General features: G+C 47.5%; 1 protein-coding gene across 1 annotated transcript in view; it reads left to right on the top strand.

Moving 5' to 3' along the window:
* Positions 1-23,328, top strand: part of slc35d4 (solute carrier family 35 member D4) — a 101,017-nt gene that overhangs the window by 72,973 nt on the left and 4,716 nt on the right. The window contains exon 14 of the mRNA XM_078398382.1: positions 18,032-18,096. Within this exon, the coding sequence (XP_078254508.1) occupies positions 18,032-18,096 (65 nt within the window). The remainder of the gene's footprint in view (positions 1-18,031; positions 18,097-23,328) is intronic.

Genomic DNA, 23,328 nt, shown 5'->3' with positions numbered 1-23,328 from the left:
CGTGGAATGACCTCTTTCCATGACATCATTGAACGGAGATGAACATGCATCTTGTGGGCTGGTGTGGAATGCATTCCCAACTCGAGGTGCAGTCTGTGGGAGTCCAGGCATACATACTATTTAGCTCTTTAGGCTGAGAAAGGTTTATTTTAAACATTTTATTTTAAACATTTCCCAGAGGATGCATGATGTGGACGAGACTTTTAGATCCCCAGAGCCAACCTAATATTCCCAGAACTACATTTTCAGCAACAACTCCCCAGTCTGAAGAAGGGTCTCGACCCGAAAACGTCACCCATTCCTTCTCTCCTGAGATGCTGCCTGACCCGCTGAGTTACTCCAGCATTTTGTGAATAAATACCTTCGATTTGTACCAGCATCTGCAGTTATTTTCTCACACTACTGTAGAAGCCGATGCTGTCTGAATATATTTAAATATATTTTTTAGAAAAATACTCATTAGCTGACTCAGAGTTATTGAGACATTAGTCTGGTGATAAATCTGAATCAAACTGTTGTCGACATTTTGGACATATTTGGACAGATACATGCATGGGAACGTTTTCGAGGGATATGGGCCAAACATGGGCAAGTGGGATGAGTGTAGATGGAACACCTTGGTCGGTGTTGGGCCGAAGGGCCAGTTTCCATGCGGTATAACTCTGACTCTAAATAATTGGGCGGCACGGTGGCGCAGTGGTAGAGTTGCTGCCTTACAGCGACAGAGAACTGGGTTCGATCCCGACTACGGGTGCTGTCTGTACGGAGTTTGCACGTTCTCCCCGTGGCCTGCTTGGGTTTTCTCCGAGATCGGCTTCCTCCCACACTCCAAACACGTACCTGTGATGTCTGAAGAAGGGTCCTGTATTCTCCAAAGATACTGCCTGACCCACTGAGTGTAGTTTAGTTTAGAGATACAGCGTGGAAGCAGGCCCTTCAGCCCACCGTGTCCGCACAGACCAGCGATCCCCGCACACTAACACTACCCTGCACGCATTAGGGACAATTTACATTTATACCAAGCTAATTAACCCACGAACCAGTTCATCTTTGGAATGTAAGAGAAAACCGAAGATCCAAGCGGTCACGGGGAGAACGTACAAACTCCGTAAATAGCAGCACCCGTAGTCGGGATTGAACCCAGGTCTCTGTCGCTGTAAGGCAGCAACTCTACCGCTGCGCCACCATGCCGCTCTAGAGTTGTCTACATGGTTAAGTCGTCTAGTAATGTTCAGTGTCTGAAAGTCTGCACCAGCTGATTTATCCAGTATAATGTAGCCAACGTTTGCAGCGCCAATGTGTTGCATCATATCCATTGTCCGTACTATCTCACCCTGCCTGAGGAACTCAGCGGATCAAGCAACAACTGTTGCGAGAGATGAATTGCTCATGTTTCAGGTTTAGCCCCTGTACTATTTTGACCTGAAGGGGTGTCACGGTGGCGCAGCGGTAGAGTTTCTGCCTCACAGCGCCAGAGACCCGGGTTCCATCCTGACCATGAGTGCTGTCTGTACGGAGTTTGTACAGTGGCACGGTGGCACAGCGGTAGAGTTGCCGCCTTACAGCGAATGCAGCGCCGGAGACCCGGGTTCCATCCCGACTACGGGTGCTGTCTGTACAGAGTTTGTACGTTCACCCCGTGACCTGCGTGGGTTTTCTCCGAGATCTTCGGTTTCCTCCCACACTCCAAAGACGTGCAGGTTTGTAGGTTAATTGGCTGGGCAAATGTAAAAATTGTCCCTAGGGTGTAGGATAGTGTTAATAATGTGCGGGGATCGCTGGGCGGCGCGGACCCGGTGGGCCGAAGGGCCTGTTTCCGCGCTGCATCTCTAAAATCTAAAAATTGTCCCCGTGACCGCGTGGGATTTCCACGGGTGCTCCGGTTTCCTCCCACACTCCAAAGACGTGCAGGTTTGCAGGGAGGCACAGAGTGCTGGAGTAACTCAGCGGGTCAGGCAGCGTCTCTGGAGAGAAGGAATGGGCGACGTTTCGGGTAGAGACCCTTCTTCAGACTGTTTAGGGATAAGGGAAACGAGAGATATGGACGGTGATGTGGAGAGATAAAGAACAATGAATGAAAGATATGCAAAAAAAGTCACGATGATAAAAGGAACAGGCTGTTTGTAGAGTGAAAATGAGAAGGTAGTGGGACTTGGGTGGGGGAGGTTAATTGGGTTTGGTAACAATTGTGAATTGTTCCTGGTGTGTGGGATAGTGCTGGTGTACAGGCTGATCGCTGGTCGGCGCGGAGATGGTGGGGCGATGAGCCGTTTCAACTCTGTATCTCCATATCTGTATCAGTCACTGAAAGGAAGCATGCAGGTACAGCAGGCAGTGAAGAAAGCCAATGGAATGTTGGCCTTCATAACAAGAGGAGTTGAGTATAGGAGCAAAGAGGTCCTTCTGCAGTTGTACAGGGCCCTAGTGAGACCGCACCTGGAGTACTGTGTGTAGTTTTGGTCTCCAAATTTGAGGAAGGATATTCTTACTATTGAGGACGTGCAGCGTAGGTTTACTAGGTTAATTCCCGGAATGGCAGGACTGTCATACGTTGAAAGACTGCAGCGACTAGGCTTGTATACACTGGAATTTAGAAGGATGAGAGGGGATCTTATTGAAACATATAAGATTATTAAGGGGTTGGACACGTTAGATGCAGGAAACATGTTCCCAATATTGGGGGAGTCCAGAACAAGGGGCCACAGTTTAAGAATAAGAGGTAGGCCATTTAGAACTGAGATGAGGAAAAACTTTTTCAGTCAGAGAGTTGTGAATCTGTGGAATTCTCTGCCTCAGAAGGCAGTGGAGGCCAATTCTCTGAATTTTGCATTCAAGAGAGAGCTAGATAGAGCTCTTAAGGATAGCGGAGTCAGGGGGTATGGGGAGAAGGCAGGAACGAGGTACTGATTGAGAATGATCAGCCATGATCACATTGAATGGTGGTGCTGGCTCGAAGAGCCGAATGGCCTCCTCCTGCACCTATTGTCTATTGTCTATCCTGTTGAATGGCGGTGCTGGCTCGAAGGGCTGAATGGCCCTCTCCTGCACCTATTTTCTTTCTTCGATACAACTTTCAAGATTATAATTTTTATCAGAACTCTTTTTTTTGGTATGTTTTCATCCTGTTAAGTTGTTCCATGGCCAATATTTTTTTTAAATGAGTTGTTCAGAAACAAGTGGAAGTCAGAAGCTTCCCAATGAATAAAAATGATACCTGAAGTCTCGTAGATAGACACAAAATGCTGGAGCAACTCAGCGGGACAGGCATAGGGCTGCCAACTGTCCCTTATTAGCCGGGACATCCCGTAATTTGGGCTAAATTGGTTTGTCCCTTACGGGACCGCCCTTGTCCCGTATTAGGCCTGGGGGCCGCTGTAGGCCCAGACAGTGTAGGCTAACGGAGTGTGTTCGGGGAGCGGGGCCCAGTGTGTTCGCCTAACGGAGGTTGCGTAGCAACCCGCCTCCCGGGCCGGGCGGCCGCCATTAGTGGAGCGGGAGCACATGGCCGCTGGCTGGGTGAGGTCACGTGGGGCGGTGACATCACCTTGTCCCGAATTTGGGAGTGAGGAAGTTGGCAACCCCTAGACAGGCAGTATCTCGTAGCCTGTGTGCAATGCATCTCATCAATGGTATATAAACCCCTCATGGTTTGCTGATGATAAGTAAGCTGCAGGGAGGATTGAATGAATGGAGCTCCACTGTGTGGAGCACAACATGTTATTCTGCAACTCGAGCAAAGCTTTGTCTTTTCAAAGCCATAAATCCTGGGTGAGGTCATTGCTTTTGAGTTTGCAGGTCAGAAGGCTGACTTTCTTTTTAAGTGTATAATTGGCAAGGTCATAGCTGGGTTATAGCCATTCTGGTGCTTCCTGTACCATAAACATATGAAGACACGTTTTGTTGTACTGTGCAGAATCCTTCTCATATTTCAATTAACTATTTCCACTTCTTAACGCACTTATTTCTGAAAGCATAGCACTGAAATTTAGAGTCATAGAGTAATACAGTGTGTAAACAGGCCCTTCAGCCCAACATACCCACGCTGACCAACATGTCCCATCTACACTAGTCCCACCTGCCTGCATTTGGCCCAAATCCCTCTAAACCTGTCTGATCCCTGTACCTGTCCAAATATTCTTAAACGTTGCAATAGTACCTATTTGAGCGGCACGGTGGCGCAGCGGTAGAGTTGCTGCCTCACAGCGCCAGAGACCAGGGTTCGATCCTGACTACGGGTGCTGTCTGTACGGAGTTTGTACGTTCTCCCCGTGACCTGCGTGGGTTTTCTCCGGGAGCTCCGGTTTCCTCCCACACTCCAAAGACGTACAGGTTTGTTGGTTAATTGGCTTGGTAAACATAAAAATTGTCCCTGGTGAGCGTAGGATAGTGTTAGTGTGCGGGGATCGCTGGTCAGCGTGGACCCGGTGGGCCGAAGGGCCTGTTTCTGTGCTGTATCTCTAAACTAAACCTCCTGCCTCAACTACCTCCTCCAGCAGCTCGCTCCATACACCCACCACCCTTTGTGTGAAAATGTTACCCCTCAGGTTCCTATTAAATCTTAAAGGGAAAAGAGAAGTGAAATGCAAAGCCAGAGGGAGAGATATTGGTGGTCGGGGCGGGCAAGGTGGTGCGGGATTGTGGGAGTGTGAGTGGGATTATACTGATTACGGTTCACTACGATCACTTAGATTATTCAACGTGATTGTACTGACATCAATCATAAGGGAAGCAGAGGGTGATTTAATAACAGTATGTTTTTCACCTCAATGAAATTCAGAAGCTCTGCCTTTTAGTTGAGTTTAGAGATACAGCGCAGAAACAGGCCCTTCGGCCCACTGAGTCCGCGCCGACCAGCGATCCCCGCACACTGACACTACCCTACACACACAATGGACAATTTACAATTATACGAGCAAATTAGCCTGCAAGCCTGCACGTCTTTAGAGTGTGGGAGGAATCCGCAGCTCCCGGAGAAAACCCACGCAGGTCACGGGGAGAACGTACAAACTCCGTACAGACAGCGCCCGTGGTCAGGATTGAATCCTGGTTTCTGGTGCTGTAAGGCAGCAACTCTACGCGCTGTGCTGCCCTACTTAGTACAGGTGCTCCTCGACTTACCATGGGGCTACGTTCCGATAAACCCATCGTAAACCGAAAATATCATACGTCGAAAACACAGATCGCTAGCCCGGGAAAAGATCAAAATTAAAAATTCGAAGTACGGTTTCAACTGAAAGTGTATCGCTCTTGCACCATCGTACATAGACAATAGACAATAGGTGCAGCCGGAGCCAATTCAGCCCTTCGAGCCAGCACCACCATTCAATGTAATCATGGCTGATCATTCTCAATCAGTACCCCGTTCCTGCCTTCTCCCCATACCCCCTGACTCCACTATCCTTACGAGCTCTATCTAGCTCTCTCTTGAATGCATTCAGAGAATTGGCCTCCACTGCCTTCTGAGGCAGAGAATTCCACAGGTTCACAACTCTCTGACTGAAAAGGTTTTTCCTCATCTCAGTTCTAAATGGCCTACCCCTTATTCTTAAACTGTGGCCCCTGGTTCTGGACTCCCCCAACATTGGGAACATGTTTCCTGCCTCTAACGTGTCCAACCCCTTAATAATCTTATACGTTTCGATAAGATCCCCTCTCATCCTTCTAAATTCCAGTGTATACAAGCCTAGTCGCTCCAATCTTTCAACATATGACAGTCCCGCCATTCCGGGAATTAACCTAGTAAACCTACGCTGCACGCCCTCAATAGCAAGAATATCCTTCCTCAGAGAATTGGCCTCCACTGCTTTCTGAGGCAGAGAATTCCACAGATTCACAACTCTCTGACTGAAAAGGTCTTTCCTCATCTCCATTCTAAATGGCCTACCCCTTATTCTTAAACTGTGGCCCCTTGTTCTGGACTCCCCCAACATTGGGAACATGTTTCCTGCCTCTAACTTGTCCAACGTGGCGAAAGTGGAGGAGCATCTACACAAGCACAACAGAAGAGAAATTTCTCTTTCAGAGAAAAGAGAATCGTGCTTTGGGACTGACTGGGATCTCTGATGTGAGAGCAGTTGATGCAATGGCTCTCCGAGGGCTGATCTATTTGTGCAGTGCCCGACAGCATTGTGAAACAACCCACAGCACTTCACAGGAACATTGTGGAGTAACATGGATCCAAGCCACACAGCCACTGCCCATACTTGCAGTAATAAGATCACGCAGTCTTGACTGCAGTAAGACTCGAAATAACACACACTCATGTAACATGGATGTTTACTTTGCATAATGGAGCACGATTTAAGCAGGCATTTCAGGTCTGAGATTAACTGCCTCTGGTTCTCGATGTTTTAACAGCTGGCTGTGTTTTTCTTTCCTTTCGAAAACTCAATAAATGAGAGCTTGTGTTCTCTGTGTTTAAATGCCTTGCTTCTCATTTTGCTTATGATCATTAGTCACTTTATTTGGCTTGGCTACAGTTGTGAGCTTGTTTTCTCCAGTGGAACAGAACACTTGTCGGTGGTTTACAGATCGCAGAAACGTGCCATGAAATATCGCATATTTTTGACTTTGTTATAGCTTATTTCTTTATCCCCACATTATGCCTTTGTGTACCATTACCTGACCTCAGGAGGTTGCTGGTCTGTGCATTAACAAACTGTTTGTTTTAACTCTAGACAAGGGGTTGAAATAGGGGAAAAACTGATCATAACTGGAAGCTCTGTCTACTTTGGAAACGTACCACCAGTTTGTGGTGACTTTGTGGATATAAGGAATTGCAGATGCTGGATTATATTTAAAAAAGGCACAATGTACCAGAGTAACTTAGCGGCCAGAACTACTTCGAGTCATACAGCGTGAAAACAGGCCCTATGGGTCAATGCCCACCGACCAACCTGTCCCACCGACACCAGTCCTTCCTGCCTGCGCTTGGTCCATATCCCTCCAAACCTGTCGTGTCCATGTACCTGTGTGATTGTTTCTTAAACCTTGCAATAGTCCCAGCCTCAATCACCCCCTCTGGCAGCTTGTTCCATACACCCACCGCCCTTTGTGTGAAAAAGTTTCCCCTCAGATTCCTATTAAATCTTTCCCCCTTCACCTTAAACCTATGCATGTCCTTTGGTTCTCGATTCCCCTACTCTGACAATAGACAATAGGTGCAGGAGGAGGCCATTCGGCCCTTCGAGCCAGAACCGCCATTCAATGTGATCATGGCTGATCATTCTCAATCAGTACCCCGTTCCTGCCTTCTCCCCATACCCCCTGACTCCGTTATCCTTAAGAGCTCTATCAACTCTCTCTTGAAAGCATTCAGAGAATTGGCCCCACTGCCTTCTGAGGCAGAGAATTCCACAGATTCACAACTCTCTGACTGAAAAAGTTTTTCCTCATCTCAGTTCTAAATGGCCCACCCCTTATTCTTAAACTGTGGCCCCTGGTTCTGGACTCCCCCAACATTGGGGACATGTTTCCTGCCTCTAACGTGTCCAACCCCTTAATAATCTTATACGTTTCGATAAGATCCCCTCTCATCCTTCTAAATTCCTATTCTCTGGTCAAAAGATTATGTGCATCTACCTGATCTATTCCTCTCATGGTTTTATACTCCTCTATAAGATCACCCCTCATCTTCCTGTGCTCCAAGCCTACTCAACCTCTCCCTATAGTTCAGACCCTCGAGTCCTGGCAGCATCCTCGTAAAATATCTCTGTACTCTTTCCAGTTTGACAACATCTTTCCTATAACATGGTGCCCAGAACTGAACACAATACTCTACAAGCGACCTCACCAACGTCTTATACAACTGCAACATGACCTCCCAACTTCTATACTCAATACTCTGACTGATGAAGGCCAATGTGCCAAAAGCTTTTTTGACCACCCTATCTAGCTGTAACTTCACCTTTAAGGAAACATGTACCTGCACTCCTAGATCCCTCTGCTCTACAACACTCCCCAGAGGCCTACCATTTACTGTGTAGGTCGTGCCCATGTTAGACTTCCCAAAATGCAACACCTCACACATCTCTGTATTAAATTCCATCAACCATTCCTCAGCCCACCTGGCCAATCGATCCAGATCCTGCTGCAATCGTTCACAACCATCTTCACTATCTGCAAAACCACCCACTTTTGTATCATCAGCAAACTTGCTAATCTTGCCCTGTCTGTTCTCATCCAAATCATTGATGTAGATGACAAACAGTAACGGGCCCAACACTGAACCCTGAGGCACACCACTAGTCACAGGCCTCCAGTCCGAGAAGCAACCTTCCACCACCACCCTCTGCTTCCTTCCATGAGGCCAGTCTTCTATCCGTTCAGCTATCTCTCCTTGGATCCCAAGCGTGCTCACAATAATTAGTGGCAATTGGAAAGCCCGAGGAATCTGCAAATCAGTGAAGTTCAAGTAGGGGATTAAAGCAAAACTCAAAGTACTAGAGTAACTCAGCGGTCAGGCAGCATCTCTGGAGAACATCGAGTCGGGACTCTTCTTAGTGACTTTGTTTTTCTACTGTATAGATACATGGAGTCATAGAGCTGTACAGCGTGGTAAGCAGCCCTTCAGCTGACCACAACCATGTTATTTTATCAGCATTTTGTCAGGTTGCATCACAGCTTGGTTTGGGAACAGCTCCATCCAAGACCGCAAGAAATTGCAGCGAATTGTGGACTCAGCCCAGACCATCGCACAAACCAAGCTCCCTTCCATTGGCTCCATCTACACCTCGCGCTGCCTCGGCAAGGCCAGCAGCATAATCAAGGACCAGTCTCACCCCGGCCACTCCCTCTTCTCCCCTCTCCCATCGGGCAAGAAGTACAGAAGTGTGAAAACGCAAACCTCCAGATTCAGGGACAGTTTCTTCCCAGCTGTTATCAGGCAACTGAACCGTCCCACCACAACCAGAGAGCAGTGCTGAACTACTATCTACCTCATTGGTGACCCTTGGACTATCCTTGATCAAACTTTACTGGCTTTACCTTGCACTAAACGTTATTTCCTTATCCTGTGTCTATACGCTGTAAATGGCTGATTGTAATCGTGTATTGTCTTTCCACTGACTGGATACCACGTAACAAAAAGCTTTTCACTGTACCTCGGTACACGTGACAATAAACTCAACTAAACTAAACTAAAATAACATTTTTTGTTCTTCTTTCCATGTGCCTGCACTTAAAGTCATAAGGAATTAGGCCATTCAGCCCATCAAGTCTACTCCGCCATTCAATCATGGCTGATCTATCCCTCCTAACCCCATTCTCCTGCCTTCTCCCATTCTCCAGGTGCTGTGTATCCTTCTGTGCCTTGCCTATTTAAGTACCTGTTTAAATGTCTCTTAAGCATACTGATTACATCCGACTCCACGAAGGTCAGGCAGCATCTCAGGAGAGTAGGAATGGGTGACGTTTCGGATCGAGACGTCACCCATTCCTTCTCTCCTGAGATGCCTGACCTGCTGAGTTGCTCCAGCATTTTGTGAATAAATTCCTTCGATTTGTACCAGCATCTGCAGTTATTTTCTTACACATCCGACTCCACCATCATCTCTGGTAGCGAGTTAAGATTTCAACCTCTTCCTGTGTTTATCTTTTTTAGGCGTGCACAGCCTAAAGTTGTAGGCCAAGGGTGGACATCCAGACTAGGGCAGCATCAGGTGCTGGGTGGATGGCCTTGATGCCACCAGGGAAAAGCCTCAGTGAGCAGTCATTCATTCAGCATGTGTGGGATGGTCTGGTCTGGATATCCACAGTCACAAGCAGGGCTGTCTGTCTGTCTGTCTGTCTGTCTGTCATCCCCCACTTGTGCAGGTGAGGGGCTGTTCTTGCATGGAGGGTGTGGATCCTGTTCAGGGTTAGCCATTGCTGGTGATGGAGGTCAAATCCTGGTGGTTTCACTGTGGGGTCTGTGATCACCTCTCCGTTGTTGGTGTTGGCATCTTTCTCGGCTCTGTGCCACTCAGTCTTGGGGTCAAAGTCTTCTAGGGATTTGGCTGAAGACCAGAAGGGTTTGCGGGACTTCAGGCATGCGCATGTTGTGCAGATTGATCACGTCAGCATGGATGGGAAGGTCAGGGTTAGCCTCGAGGGTGCACCATCGTTTAAAACCTTCCTCTCAAAATTCCTTTACAACTTGTATACACTGGAATTGTATACACTTCTAGGCTTGTATACACTGGAATTTAGAAGGATGAGAGGGGATCTTATCGAAACGTATAAGATTATTAAGAGGTTGGACACGTTAGAGGCAGGAAACATGTTCCCAATGTTGGAGGAGTCCAGAACCAGGGGCCACAGTTTAAGAATAAGGGGTAGGCCATTTAGAACGGCTAAAGAAGATGCAGTCAGAGAGTTATTAATATGTATTTATGTTTAATAAAAATATTTATCAAAAAAGAGAGTTGCGAATCTGTGGAATTCTCTGCCTCAGAAGGCAGTGGAGGCCAATTCTCTGAATGCATTCAAGAGAGAGCTAGATAGAGCTCTTAAGGATAGCGGAGTCAGGGGGTATGGGGAGAAGGCAGGAACGGGGTACTGATTGAGAATGATCAGCCATGATCACGTTGAATGGTGGTGCTGGCTCGACGGGCCGAATAGCCTCCTCCTGCACCTATTGTCTGTTGTCCATTGTCTACAACTCCGCCCTCCCACTCCTGTTTTCTTTTTTTTTGCTGCTGTACCGTGGGGAAAAAGCTGCAGACTAGCTACCCCTCCCACTTGCAATTTTAATGAAGGAAGGCACTGTGTCGCAGCTGGTCGAGCCACTGCCTCAGAGTGCCAGAGACCCGGGTCCATTTCGGACCCTGAAAGCTGTCTGCGTGGAGTTTGCCTGTCTCTGTGACTGCGCGGGTTTCATGCAGCCCCCCCCCCCCCCCACGTTCCAAAGACGTGCAGGTAGGGAGGAACTGCAGATGCTGGTTTATACCGAAGTTAGATACAAACTGCTGGAGTAACTCAGCGGGTCAGGCAGCATTTCTGGTGAAAAAATAATAAGGTCATAAGTGATAGGAGTAGAATCGGGCCATTCAGCCCATCAAGTCTACTCTGCCATTCAATCATGGCTGATCTATCTCTCCCTCCCAACCCCATTCTCCTATCTATCTTCTCCCCATAACATCTTGCAAATCAATTCAATTCAATATTTGGGGGTTGCCATTGTGGTTTCACCAGGACTGTAACTAATATCTCACATATCAACATTCTGGGGTAGACACAAAATGCTGGAGTAACTCAGCGGGTCAGGCAGCATCTGTGGAGAACATGGATAGGTGACGTTTCACAGAGTGCTAGAGTAACTCAGCGGGTCAGGCAGCATCTGTGGAGAACATGGATAGGTGACATTTCATAGAGTGCTGGAGTAACTCAGCAGGTCAGGCAGCATCTGTGGAGAACATGGATAGGTGACGTTTCACAGAGTGCTGGAGTAACTCAGCAGGTCAGGCAGCATCTCGGGAGAGAAGGAATGGGTGACGTTTCTGGCCGACACTCTTCTTCAGACATCAAGATCCTGTTTGGCATGATTCCAGTTATATTGTACAAGCTTAGCCTTGATATTGCTCTCAACGTCAGTTGCTTTTAAGATTTATTACTGTGATTACTGTTTCTAAGATTTTTATTTACAAGGGCGGGCAGTGGCACAAGGGTGGCACGGTGGCGCAGCGGTAGAGTCGCTGCCTCACAGGGCTTTCAGTGCCAAAGACGCCAGTTCGATCCCCACTACGGGTGCTGCCTGTACGGAGTTTGTACGTTCTCCCCGTGACCTGCGTGGGTTTTCTCCGAGATCTTCGGTTTCCTCCCACACTCCAAAGCCGTGCAGGTTTGTAGGTTAATTGGCTTGGTGTAAGTGTAAATTGTCCCTAGTGGGTGGAGGATGCTGTTAGTGTGCGGGGATCGCTGGTCGGCGGGGACTCGGTGGGCCAAAGGGCCCGTTTCCGCGCTGTATCTCCAAACTAAACATTTATCTTGGATATAATATTATGTTTGATTTGCCAAAAATATATGTTTTCTTTTGAAAATTCAATAAAATAAAATTTCAGGGAATAAGTTTGCTGAGCACTACTTCCACAACAATGGAGTAACACAGAAACATAGAAACTAGGTGCAGGAGGAGGCCATTCGGCCCTTCGAGCCAGCACCGCCATTCATTGTGATCATGGCTGATCATCCACAATCAGTAACCCGTGCCTGCCCTCTCCCCATATCCCTTGATTCCACTAGCCCCCAGGGCTCCATCTAACTCTCTTTTGCATTTGTCCAGTGAATAGAACAGTAACAATAACAGAATGCAGAGAATAAATGCACAAAGCCACAGACCATAATAACAGGCTACACAGTACCGACTCTGTCACCATCATCTCTGAACCAAACCTCCAAGGACATGTTGCATTCTTAAACCAGTCTTTATTTTCCCTCAAAATACTTAAAGTGAGTATTGTTTAACATCTGGTGTAAACAGAAATGATAAAGATTCATGACCTGGACATGTACAACATTCAGTACACAACCAACTCTTTCCACATCAGAAAATCATGGCTGGTACGTGCACATTTGGTGCTTCATAGAAACATAGAAAATAGGTGCAGGAGGAGGCCATTGGTCCTTCGAGCCAGCACCGCCATTCATTATGATCATGGCTGATCATCCACAATCAGTAACCCGTGCCTGCCTTCTCCCCATATCCCTTGATTCCACTAGCCCCTAGAGCTCTATCTAACTCTCTTTTAAATTCATCCAGTGAATTGGCCTCCACTGCCCTCTGTGGCAGAGAATTCCACAAATTCACAACTCTCTGGGTGAGAAAGTTTTTTTCTCACCTCAGTTTTAAATGGCCTCACCTTTATTCTTAGACTGTGGCCCCTGGTTCTGGACTCCCCCAACATTGTGATAATTTTTCCTGCATCCAGCTTGTCCAGTCCTTTTATAATTTTATACGTCTCTATAAGAATCCCTCTCATCCTTCTAAATTCCTACTTCAAAACCTAACTTAGTTTTCATTAGAGGAACTATCTAAAGTTGGAGGAACAGCACCTCATATTGAACATTGATTTCTCCAACTTTAGATAGTTCCTCTGTCCCTCTCTTCCCCTCCCCCTTCCCAGTTCTCCCTCTATCTTCCTGTCTCCACCTATATCCTTCCTTTGTCCCGCCCCCCTGACATCAGTCTGAAGAAGGGTCTCGACCCGAAACGTCCCCCATTCGTTCTCTCCCGAGATGCTGCCTGCTCCCGAGATTCGCATTTTGTGAATAAAAACCCAAACATTAGTTCTATCCAACACCATCTGGGCAATTTACTGAACCTAAAAACCCGCATGTCTTTGGAATGTGGGAGGAAACCACATTTAGTCATAAACTAAACTGAAATGTTGCCCCTCAGGATGTAACTTTGGAAAGGAGATGAGGAGGAATTTCTTCAGTCAGAGGGTGGTGAATCTGTGGGATTCTTTACCACTGACTGCTGTGGAGCCCAAGTCAGTGAGAACTTTTAAGGCGGAGTTGGACAGATTCTTGATTAGTTTAGTTTTTTAGTTTAGTTTAGAGATTCAACGTGGAAACAGGCCCTTCGGCCCACCGGGTCCGTGCCGACCACCGATCCCCGCACATTAACACCATCCTACACCCATTAGGGACAATCTGAAGAAGGGACCTGAAACAGACCTGCTGAGTTACACCAGCACTGTGTCTTTTTTTGTAAACCAGCATCTGTAGTTCCTTGTATCCCCTGACATTTAAAGGAGATGTGCGGGGCACATTTCTTACACAGACGGTTATGAGTATCTGGAACATACACAACAGTGTTGGTGATGCAGGCAGATAGTGACATTTTACAGCTTTTTACATAGGCACATGGCTACTCAGGGAATGGAGGCAACTGGATCACGTACAGATAGACGTGACTTGTTTAACCTGGCACCATGTTGGGCCTGGCGATTGTGGGATGAAGGATCAACCGAATATTTCGGGTCCCTTCTCCACACTTCAGACCATCAGTCTGAAGAAAATCCCCACCCGAAACATCACCGGTCCATGCTCTCCAGACATGCTGCCTGACCCGCTGAGTTACTCCAGCACTCTGTGAAACGTCACCTATCCATGTTCTCCACAGATGCTGCTGACCCGCTGAGTTACTCCAGCACTCTGTGAAACGTCGCCTCTCCATGTTCTCCACAGATGCTGCCTGACCCGCTGAGTTACTCCAGCACTCTGTCTGTTTTCCTTCAACCCTCTCACCTTAAAGCTGTGCCCTCTAGTCTTTGACATTTTCACCTGGGAATAAAGTTCTGACTGTTGACCCTATCAATGCCTCTCATCTTTTTATACACTTCTATCTGGTCTTCCCTCAGTTGTCTATTTCTTTCCTATGTTGTAGTGTGTGTGGTCTGGCCTTGGAGTACCTTGCAGAATAAAAGGATGTGCCTTCAGAAGGGAGATGAGGAGGAGTTTCTTTAGCCAGAGGGTGGTGAATCTGTGGAACTCATTGCCACAGACATCTGTGGAGGCCAAGTCAGTGGGTATTTTCAAGACTGAGATTGGCAGATTCTTGATTAGTACGGGTGTCAGGGGTCATGGGGAGAATGGGGTCGAGAGGGAAAGATAGAGCAGCCATGATTGAATGGCAGAGTAAACTCGATGGGCCGAAAGGCCTAATTCCGTCCCTATCAGTTATGATCTTATGAAGGGCCTGTTCAGTGCTGTACAGTTTTAAGTGAGAATTTATCTAGTGGTTCAGATATGAATCTGAGGAATCAATTTCCACTCAGGTATCTTTTTATTATTGGGAATTGAAACTAAAGTGTTGGGGCCCAAGTGCGGACTGTACCAAGTTTGATGAGTTAGGAGATGAAACAAAATTAATTAAGACATCATGGGAAGATTTATTTTTCCAGGTATGTGTGCTGGAGTGAAATGTGAGTGAGAGATATGGACTTGATGGTCAAATTGCCTCGGTAGGATACACTTAAATAACCAGTGATTTGCATGCCAACCAGCAAAGTGATCATTTCATACAGTTTAGTTTATTGTCACTTGAACAGTGAAATGCTTTTGTTGCATGCTATGCAGCCATTGGAAAGGCAATAGGTGACTACAATCAGGTCATTTGCAGTGTGCAGGTATATGATAAGGGAATAACGTTCAATGCAAGATAAAGCCAGTAAGGTCCAATCAAGGATAGCCCGAGGGTCCCCTCTCAGGTAGATAGTAGTTCAGGATTGCTCTCTAGTTGGTGAGAGGATGGTTCAGTAGCCTGATAACAGCTGGGAAGAAACGGTCCCTGAATCTGGAGAAACTGTCCCTGAATCTGGATTTGTAAGAAAGAACTGTGGCCTAACATCGCGGAGTTGGTGGCCTTTCCCGGAGACTGGCCCGGCGCTTCACGGGCACGGCGCTGACTTTAACATCGTGGAGCTGCGATCCTATGCCGGGGATCGACGGCAGAGAGCTCCAACCGTGGTTGCCTGTGGACTTTAACACCGTGAAGGCCGCGGTCTCTGGTGAGAAGAGGCCGACTCGGGAGCTCCGTGCCGCGGAGAGTTTCGATCGCCCCGACGCGAGGGCCTCGGACAGTCGGCCGCAGCGACCGAGGACGGTTCAACAGCCCCGACCGCGGGTGAACAAAGAGGAAGATGTTTGACCTTTATTACCTTCCATCACAGTGAGGAATGTGGAATCCGCTGTGGCGGATGTTCATGTTACATTTTATTTTATGTGGCTGGGTGTCTTGTTGCTTTTTACTTAGTATGGCTGTATGGCAACTCAAATTTCACTGCACCTTAATTGGTACATGTGACAATAAACTGATCTTGATCTTGATCTTGAACTGCAGATAGACAATAGGTGCAGGAGGAGGCCATTCGGCCCTTCGAGCCAGCACCGCTATTCAATGTGATCATGGCTGATCATCCTCAATCAGTACCCCGTTCCCGCCTTCTCCCCATACTTCCTGATTCCGCTATCCTTAAGAGCTCTATCTAGCTCTCTCTTGAATGCATTCAGAGAATTGGCCTCCACTGCCTTCTGAGGCAGAGAATTCCACAGATTTACAACTCTCTGACTGAAAAAGTTTTCCCTCATCTCCGTTCTAAATGGCCTACTCCTTATTCTTAACCCCAGTCAGAGAGTTGTAAACTGTGGCCCTTTGTTCTGGACTCCCCTAACATTGGGAACATGTTTCCTGCCTCTAACGTGTCCAACCCCTTAATAATCTTACATGTTTCGATAAGATCTCCTCTCATCCTTCTAAATTCCAGTGAATATAAGCCTAGCCGCTCCAGTCTTTCAACATACGACAGTCCCGCCATTCCGGGAATTAACCTAGTAAACCTACACTGCACGCCCTCAATAGCAAGAATATCCGTCCTCAAATTTGGAGACCAAAACTGATGCTGGTATATATCTGAATCTGGATTGTCTGAAGCATTATTTAACTGAATCTATCCATCTGCTTTTTTTGAATGAGGCGTGTAATCCATGTACTAATGGAAGTGTGATAACCATTGAAAGATTTAATTAAAGGCGTTATTTGTTGCAGAAGCCAGCAGCCAAAAGGTCAGTATTGTAGAATTGCTTACTGTAAACAGTAATGTCAATACCTTAACAAGGCGGCAGTTCCAACAGGAACCATTTTGTGGCATTATGGATACCCTGAGAACAGATTGTGTCCTGAATATTGGACACAAAATGGTGGAGTAACTCCGCGGGACAGGCAGCATCTCTGGAGAGAACGAATGATGCTGCCTGTCCTGCTGAGTTACTACACCATTTTGTGTCTATCTTCGATTTTAAACCAGCATCTGCAGTTCTTTCCAAAACAATTGGAACCTGGTTTAATACAATATCTGGCTTTGGTTGTCATAGAACAAGCTCAACCTCAGAAAGGCATCCCACTAAACCCTAGCCCTTCTCTCTGTGACTCCGTCCATTATTGCTTTTAGACTTTAGATTTGGATTTAGATTTAGAGATACAGCGGGGAAACAGGCCCTTCGGCCCACTGAGTCCGCGCCACCCAGCGATCCCCGCACATTAACACTATCCTACACCCACTAGGGACAATTTTTTACATTTGCCCAGCCAATTAACCTACAAACCTGCACGTCTTTGGAGTGTGGGAGGAAACCGAAGATCTCGGAGAAAACCCACGCAGGTCACGGGGAGAACGTACAAACTCCGTACAGACGGCGCCTGTAGCCAGGATCGAACCTGAGTCTCCGGCGCTGCATTCGCTGTAAGGCAGCAACACTACCGCTGCGCCACCGTGCCGCCACGGAGTGTGGGAGGAAACCGGAGCACCCGGAGAAAACCCACGCGGTCACAAGGAGAGCATACAGATTTTGTACAGGCAGCACCCGTGGCCAGGATGGAACCCAGGCCTCTGGTGCTGTGAGGCAGCAACTCTACCGCTGCGCCACTCTGCCACCCCAACGTAAGTTTGGCTAATTACGCAAGACTGGCCCTGAAGCAAGACTGGCTAATTAGCGTAACATCGTGACGAGTTTTCTTTCGCAAGTCGTGTGTTGGAAATGACGCTGCCAATTCTGACTCGTTTTATTTTGTATCCTTGGATATCAGAAGAATTCTCTGCTCCCTGTCCAAATGAATAGAAGCCAATTAGTCGTAGGAAACGAAAAAAAAAGATCACTAGAACATTGGTAGAGTTACGGCCCTAGAGCGCCAGAGAACCGGGTTAGATCCTGACTACGGGCGCTGTCTGTACGGAGGTTATACGTTCTCCCCGTGACCGCGTGGGTTTTCTCCGGGTGCTCCTGTTTCCTCCTGCACTCCAAAGATGTGCAGGTTTGTAGGTTAATTGGCTTTGGTTAAAATTCTAAACGTTATTCCCTTATCATGTATCTGTACACTGTAAATGGCTCGATTGTAATCATGTATTGTCTTTCCGCTGACTGGATACCACCCAACAAAAGCTTTTCACTGTACCTCGGTACACGTGACAATAAACTGAACTGAACTGCCCGGACAATGGTGGACGATGACAAAATCCCCAATCACATTGTTTTGTTTTGGTTGCCCATTCAGGTTTTGACTGCGTGTTTGTCACTGGCCGTCTTTGAGACTCGTTTGAATACACGTACAAGTTGCTGGTAAGGAGACAATTTATTATCTAAATGCATTGAAGAGCATGTTGACAGTTAGAAACATAAGAAACGTAGAAAATAGGTGCAGGAGGAGGCCATTTGGCCCTTTCAGCCAGCACCGCCATTCATCGTGATCATGGCTGATCATCCACAATCAGTAACCCGTGCCTGCCTTCTCCCCATATCCCTTGAATCCGCTATCCCCTAGAGCTCTATCTAACTCTCTTTTAAATTCATCCAGTGAATCAGCCACCACTGCCCTCTGTGGCAGAGAATTACACAATTCACAACTCTCTGAGTGAAAAGGTTTCTCCTCACCTCAGTTTTAAATGGCCTCCCCTTTATTCTTAGACTGTGTGGGCCCTGGTTCTGGACTCGCTCAACATTGGGAACATTTTTTCTGCGCCTAGCTTGTCCAGTCCTTTTATAATTTTATGCGTCTCTACAAGATCCCCTCTCATCCTTCTAAACTCCAGTGAATACAAGCCCAGTCTTTCCAATCTTTCCCCATACGGTTGATAAGGCTTAACTGATGGTCACATAACACTGATGACAGCGAGCGTCGACAATGAAGCAGTAACCATCAGTTATTGCAATCACATTCTCCATCGTCCACATCTGCCACAAGTACCTGCAATAATTTATTGCCTCTCTGTAGTCCTCCTGCACTGCGGATATATATCAGCCAGATCTTGTATTGTACCAATGTCAATGCAGAAATTAAAGATGTGTGCAATCACTGGCGTCATCCCTGTGTTTTGAAGATCAGGCAGCCACGTACTCCATATTTTGCTCGGGCAGCTTACACCCCCAGCGGTATGAATGGCGGCACGGTGGTGCAGCGGTAGAGTTGCCGCCTTACAGCGAATGCTGTACCGGAGACTCAGGTTCGATCCAGACCATGGGCGCCGTCTGTACGGAGTTTGTACGTTCTCCCCGTGACCGGCGTGGGTTTTATCCCAGATCTTCCGTTTCCTCCCACACTCCAAAGACGTGCAGATATGTAGGTTAATTGGCTGGGTTAATTAAATGTAAAAATTGTCCCTAGTGGGTGTAGGATAGTGTTAATGTGCGGGGATCGCTGGGCGGCGCCGACCCGGTGGGCCGAAGGGCCTGTTTCCGCGCTGTATTTCTAAATCTAAAAAAAATCTAAATATCGCCTTCTCTAACTTGCTTTCCCTTTCTCTCCATCCCTCCCCCTTCCGCTCAGTCCGCCTTAACCAACCTGATCTTCCGGTGGCTCAGCGCTTCAACTCCCCCTCCCATTCCCAATCCGACCTTTCTGTCCTGGGCCTCCTCCATTGCCAGAGTGAGGCCCAGCGCAAATTGGAAGAACAGCACCTCATATTTCGCTTGGGTAGTTTACACCCCAGCCGTATGAACATTGACGTCTCTAACTTCAGATAGTCCCTGCTTTCCCTCTCCATCCCCTCCCCATTCCCAGTTCTCCCACGTCTTCCTATCTCCGACTACATCCTATCTTTGTCCCGCCCCCTCCCCTGACGTCAGTCTGAAAAAGGGTCTCGACCAGAAACGTCGCCCATTCCTTCTCTCCAGAGATGCTGCCTGGCCCGCTGAGTTACTCCAGCATTTTGTGCCTATCTTCGGTGTAAACCAGCATCTGCAGTTCCTTCCTACACAAAGGCAGATGGAGCTAGGTCTGGGGAAGGTGATATAGAAAATGAAATGCATGTTACGTACAGAGTTTTTTTGTTTCACCAGTGTGGCCAAAATTACAATATAATGCTAGGTTTTACACTGGCTCTTACGTGAAGTGTCCACATTGACAAATGTGTCTGTGCTGTGTGATATTCAAAGGCTCAGTGTGTATAACTCATTGTGGAGGGACTCGTTGCCAGCAGTACTAGGTTTCACCTTGCCAAAACTATAAATATTATTCATAGCCTTTGATGCCTGGCAATAAAGGTATAACTTAATACTTTTTCAAATGTGATCTTTTTTTTTTTTCATTTTGTTCCATTTTATTTCATTCATCGTTGCTTTAGAGTTTACTTTTAGAGCATGGAAACAGATCCTTCGGCCCACCGAGTCCACATTGATCATTGGTCACCCGTTCACACCCGTTCTGTGTTGTCCCACTTTCTCATCCACTCCTCCCTGTACACTAGGGGGGAAGGGAGAGAGAGAGGCCGATTACCCGACAAACCCGCACGTCCTCTGGGATGTGGGAGGACACCAGAGCACTGGTCATGGGGAGAAGGCAGGTGATTGTGGTTAGTAAAATGGCCTAATGCTACTATCACATGATCTTATGATCACCTGGAGGAAACCCACGTGGTCACAGGGAGAACATGCAAACTCCACGCAGACAGCATCTGAGTTTAGTTTAGAGATACAGAGCGGAAACAGGCCCTTCGGCCCACCGAGTCCGTGCCGACCAGCGATCCCCGCACACTAACACTATACTACAGGCATTAGGGACAATTTTTACATTTCACCAAGCCAATTAACCTACAAACCTGCACGTCTTTGGAGTGTGGGGAGAAACCGAAGATCTCGGAGAAAACCCATGCAGGTCACTGGGTGAACGTACAAACTCCGTACAGACGGCGCCCGTAGTCGGGATGGAACCCGGGTCTCTGGCGCTGCAAGCGCTGTAAGGCGGCAACTCTACCGCTGCGCCACCGTGCCGCCCTAATTGCAGATATACAAAATATTTTTAAACCTTATTTAACCAAAGTTACTGAAATAGAGAAATGCCTGGATAGAGTGGGTGTGGAGAGGATGTAACTCCGTTTAGTTTATTGTCACGTGTACCGAGGTACAGTGAAAAGCTTTTTGTTGCGTGCTAACTACTCAGCGGAAAGACAATACACGATTACAATCGAGCCGTTTACAGTGCATGGTTATATAGATGTTTCCACTAGTGGGAGAGTCTCGGACCAGAGGGCACAGCCTCAGAATAAAGGGGAAGGAGTCGATGAGGAATTTCTTTAGTCAGCGGTGAATCTCCACTGACAGCTGGAGAGGCTGTCATTGGGTGTTTTTAAGGTGGAGATTGTTAAATTATTGGTTAGTGCGGGCGTCAGGGGTTACGGGGAGAAATCAGGTGAATGAGATTGAAAGGGAAAGGTAGATCAGCCATGATTGAATGGCGGAGTAGACTTGATGGGCCGAATGGCCTAATTCTGCTCCTACAACTTATGAACTTATGAGAAATGTGTACTATACCGCAGTTACATTAAACAGTACTGCACAAGAACAGGCCCTTTGCCACATTAAGTCTGGGCCAATCATTATTCCAAGACCATTTCTACCTGGCCTGGCCTTTTCCTACCTCTAGTTTCACCCCTCTGCTTTCAATCTGTCAATCTGAAAAACGGTTCCGACCCGAAATGTTACCTATTCCTTTCCTCCAGAGATGTTGCCTGGCCCGCTGAGTTACTCTATGAAACGTCACCTATCCATGTTCTCCACAGATACTGCCTGACTCGCTGAGTTAATCCAGCACTCTGTGAAACGTCACCTATCCATGTTCTCCACAGATGCTGCCTGACCCGCTGAGTTACTCCAGCACTCTGTGTACATCTCTTAACTATCTACACATAAGACATAGGAGCATAATTAGGCCATTCAGCTCGTCAGGTCTGTTCCACCATTATCCATCTCAACACCATTCTCCTGCCTTCTCCCCGGAACCTTTGATGCCTATACTAATCGGGAACCTATCAATCTCCATTTAAAAAATACCCAATGACTTTGCCTCCACTGCTGTCTGTAGGGTTGCCAACTATCTCACTCCCAAATAAGGGACAAGGTGACGTCACCGTCCTGAGCCCCACGTGACCTCACCCAGCCAGCGGCCACGTGTTCCCGCTCCACTAATGGCGGCCGCCCGGGCAGGGAGGCGGGTTGCTACGCAACCTCATTAGGCAGCACCCGGGCCTACACTGTCCGGTAGCATGCAAGTACAGCAGGCAGTGAAGAAAGCCAATGGAATGTTGGCCTTCATAACAAGAGGAGTTGAGTATAGGAGCAAAGAGGTCCTTCTGCAGTTGTACTTCTCCTAGTGAGACCACACCTGGAGTACTGTGTGCAGTTTTGGTCTCCAAATTTGAGGAAGGATATTCTTGCTATTGAGGGCGTGCAGCGTAGGTTTACTAGGTTAATTCCCAGAATGGCGGGACTATCGTATGTTGAAAGACTGGCGCGAATAGGCTTGTATACACTGGAATTTAGAAGGATGAGAGGGGATCTTATCGAAACATATAAGATTATTAAAGGGTTGGACACGTTAGAGGCAGGAAACATGTTCCCAATGTTGGGGGAGTCCAGAACCAGGGGCCACAGTTTAAGAATAAGGGGTAGGCCATTTTGAACGGAGATGAGGAAAAACCTTTTCAGTCAGAGAGTTGTAAATCTGTGGAATTCTCTGCCTCAGAAGGCAGTGGAGGCCAATTCTCTGAATGCATTCAAGAGAGAGCTATATAGAGCTCTTAAGGATAGTGGAGTCAGGGGGTATGGGGAGAAGGCAGGAACGGGGTACTGATTGAGAATGATCAGCCATGATCACATTGAATGGCGGTGCTGGCTCGAAGGGCCGAATGGCCTCCTCCTGCACCTATTGTCTATTGTCTATTGTCTGCTACAGCGGCCCCCGGGCTACAGTGTCCGGACCTACAGTGTCCGGGCCTACATAGTCCGGGCCTACAGTGTCTGGGCCTAATACGGGACAAGGGCTGTCCCATATAGGACAAACCAATTTAGCCCAAAATACGGGATGTCCCGGCTATTACGAGACAGTTGGCAACCCTAGCTGTCTGTGGCAATGAATTCCATCAATTCACCACCCTCTGGCTAAAGAAATATCGCCTCATCTCCTTCCTAAATGGAGAGACATAGCCCATATCCCTCTATTCCCTGCATATCCATGTACCTATCCAAAGGCCTCCTAAACGCCACTATTGTAACTGCCTCCACCACCACCCTGGGTTGATCGTTCCAGGCACTCACCGGCACTCTGCGAAAAAAAAGGTTGCCCTGCTCATCTTCTTTAAACTTTGCCCCTCTCACCTGAAAGTTGTGCCCTCTGGAGTTTGATTTTTCCATCTTGGGGAAAAAAGGTTCGGTCTGTCTACCCTCTCTGTGCCACTCAATTTTATATATGCGGTCTTAGACTTCAGATACAGTGCTGAAACCGGCCCTACGGCCCACCGGGTCCGTGCCGACCAGCGATCACCCCGTACACTAGCACTAGCACTACCTGCACACCAGGGA

The sequence above is a fragment of the Rhinoraja longicauda genome, chromosome 4 (assembly GCF_053455715.1).
Source record: "Rhinoraja longicauda isolate Sanriku21f chromosome 4, sRhiLon1.1, whole genome shotgun sequence".
NCBI classification, from domain to species: domain Eukaryota; kingdom Metazoa; phylum Chordata; class Chondrichthyes; order Rajiformes; family Arhynchobatidae; genus Rhinoraja; species Rhinoraja longicauda.
The sequence above is the reverse complement of the archived record's forward strand: the minus strand, read 5'-3'. Positions and strand labels throughout refer to the sequence as shown.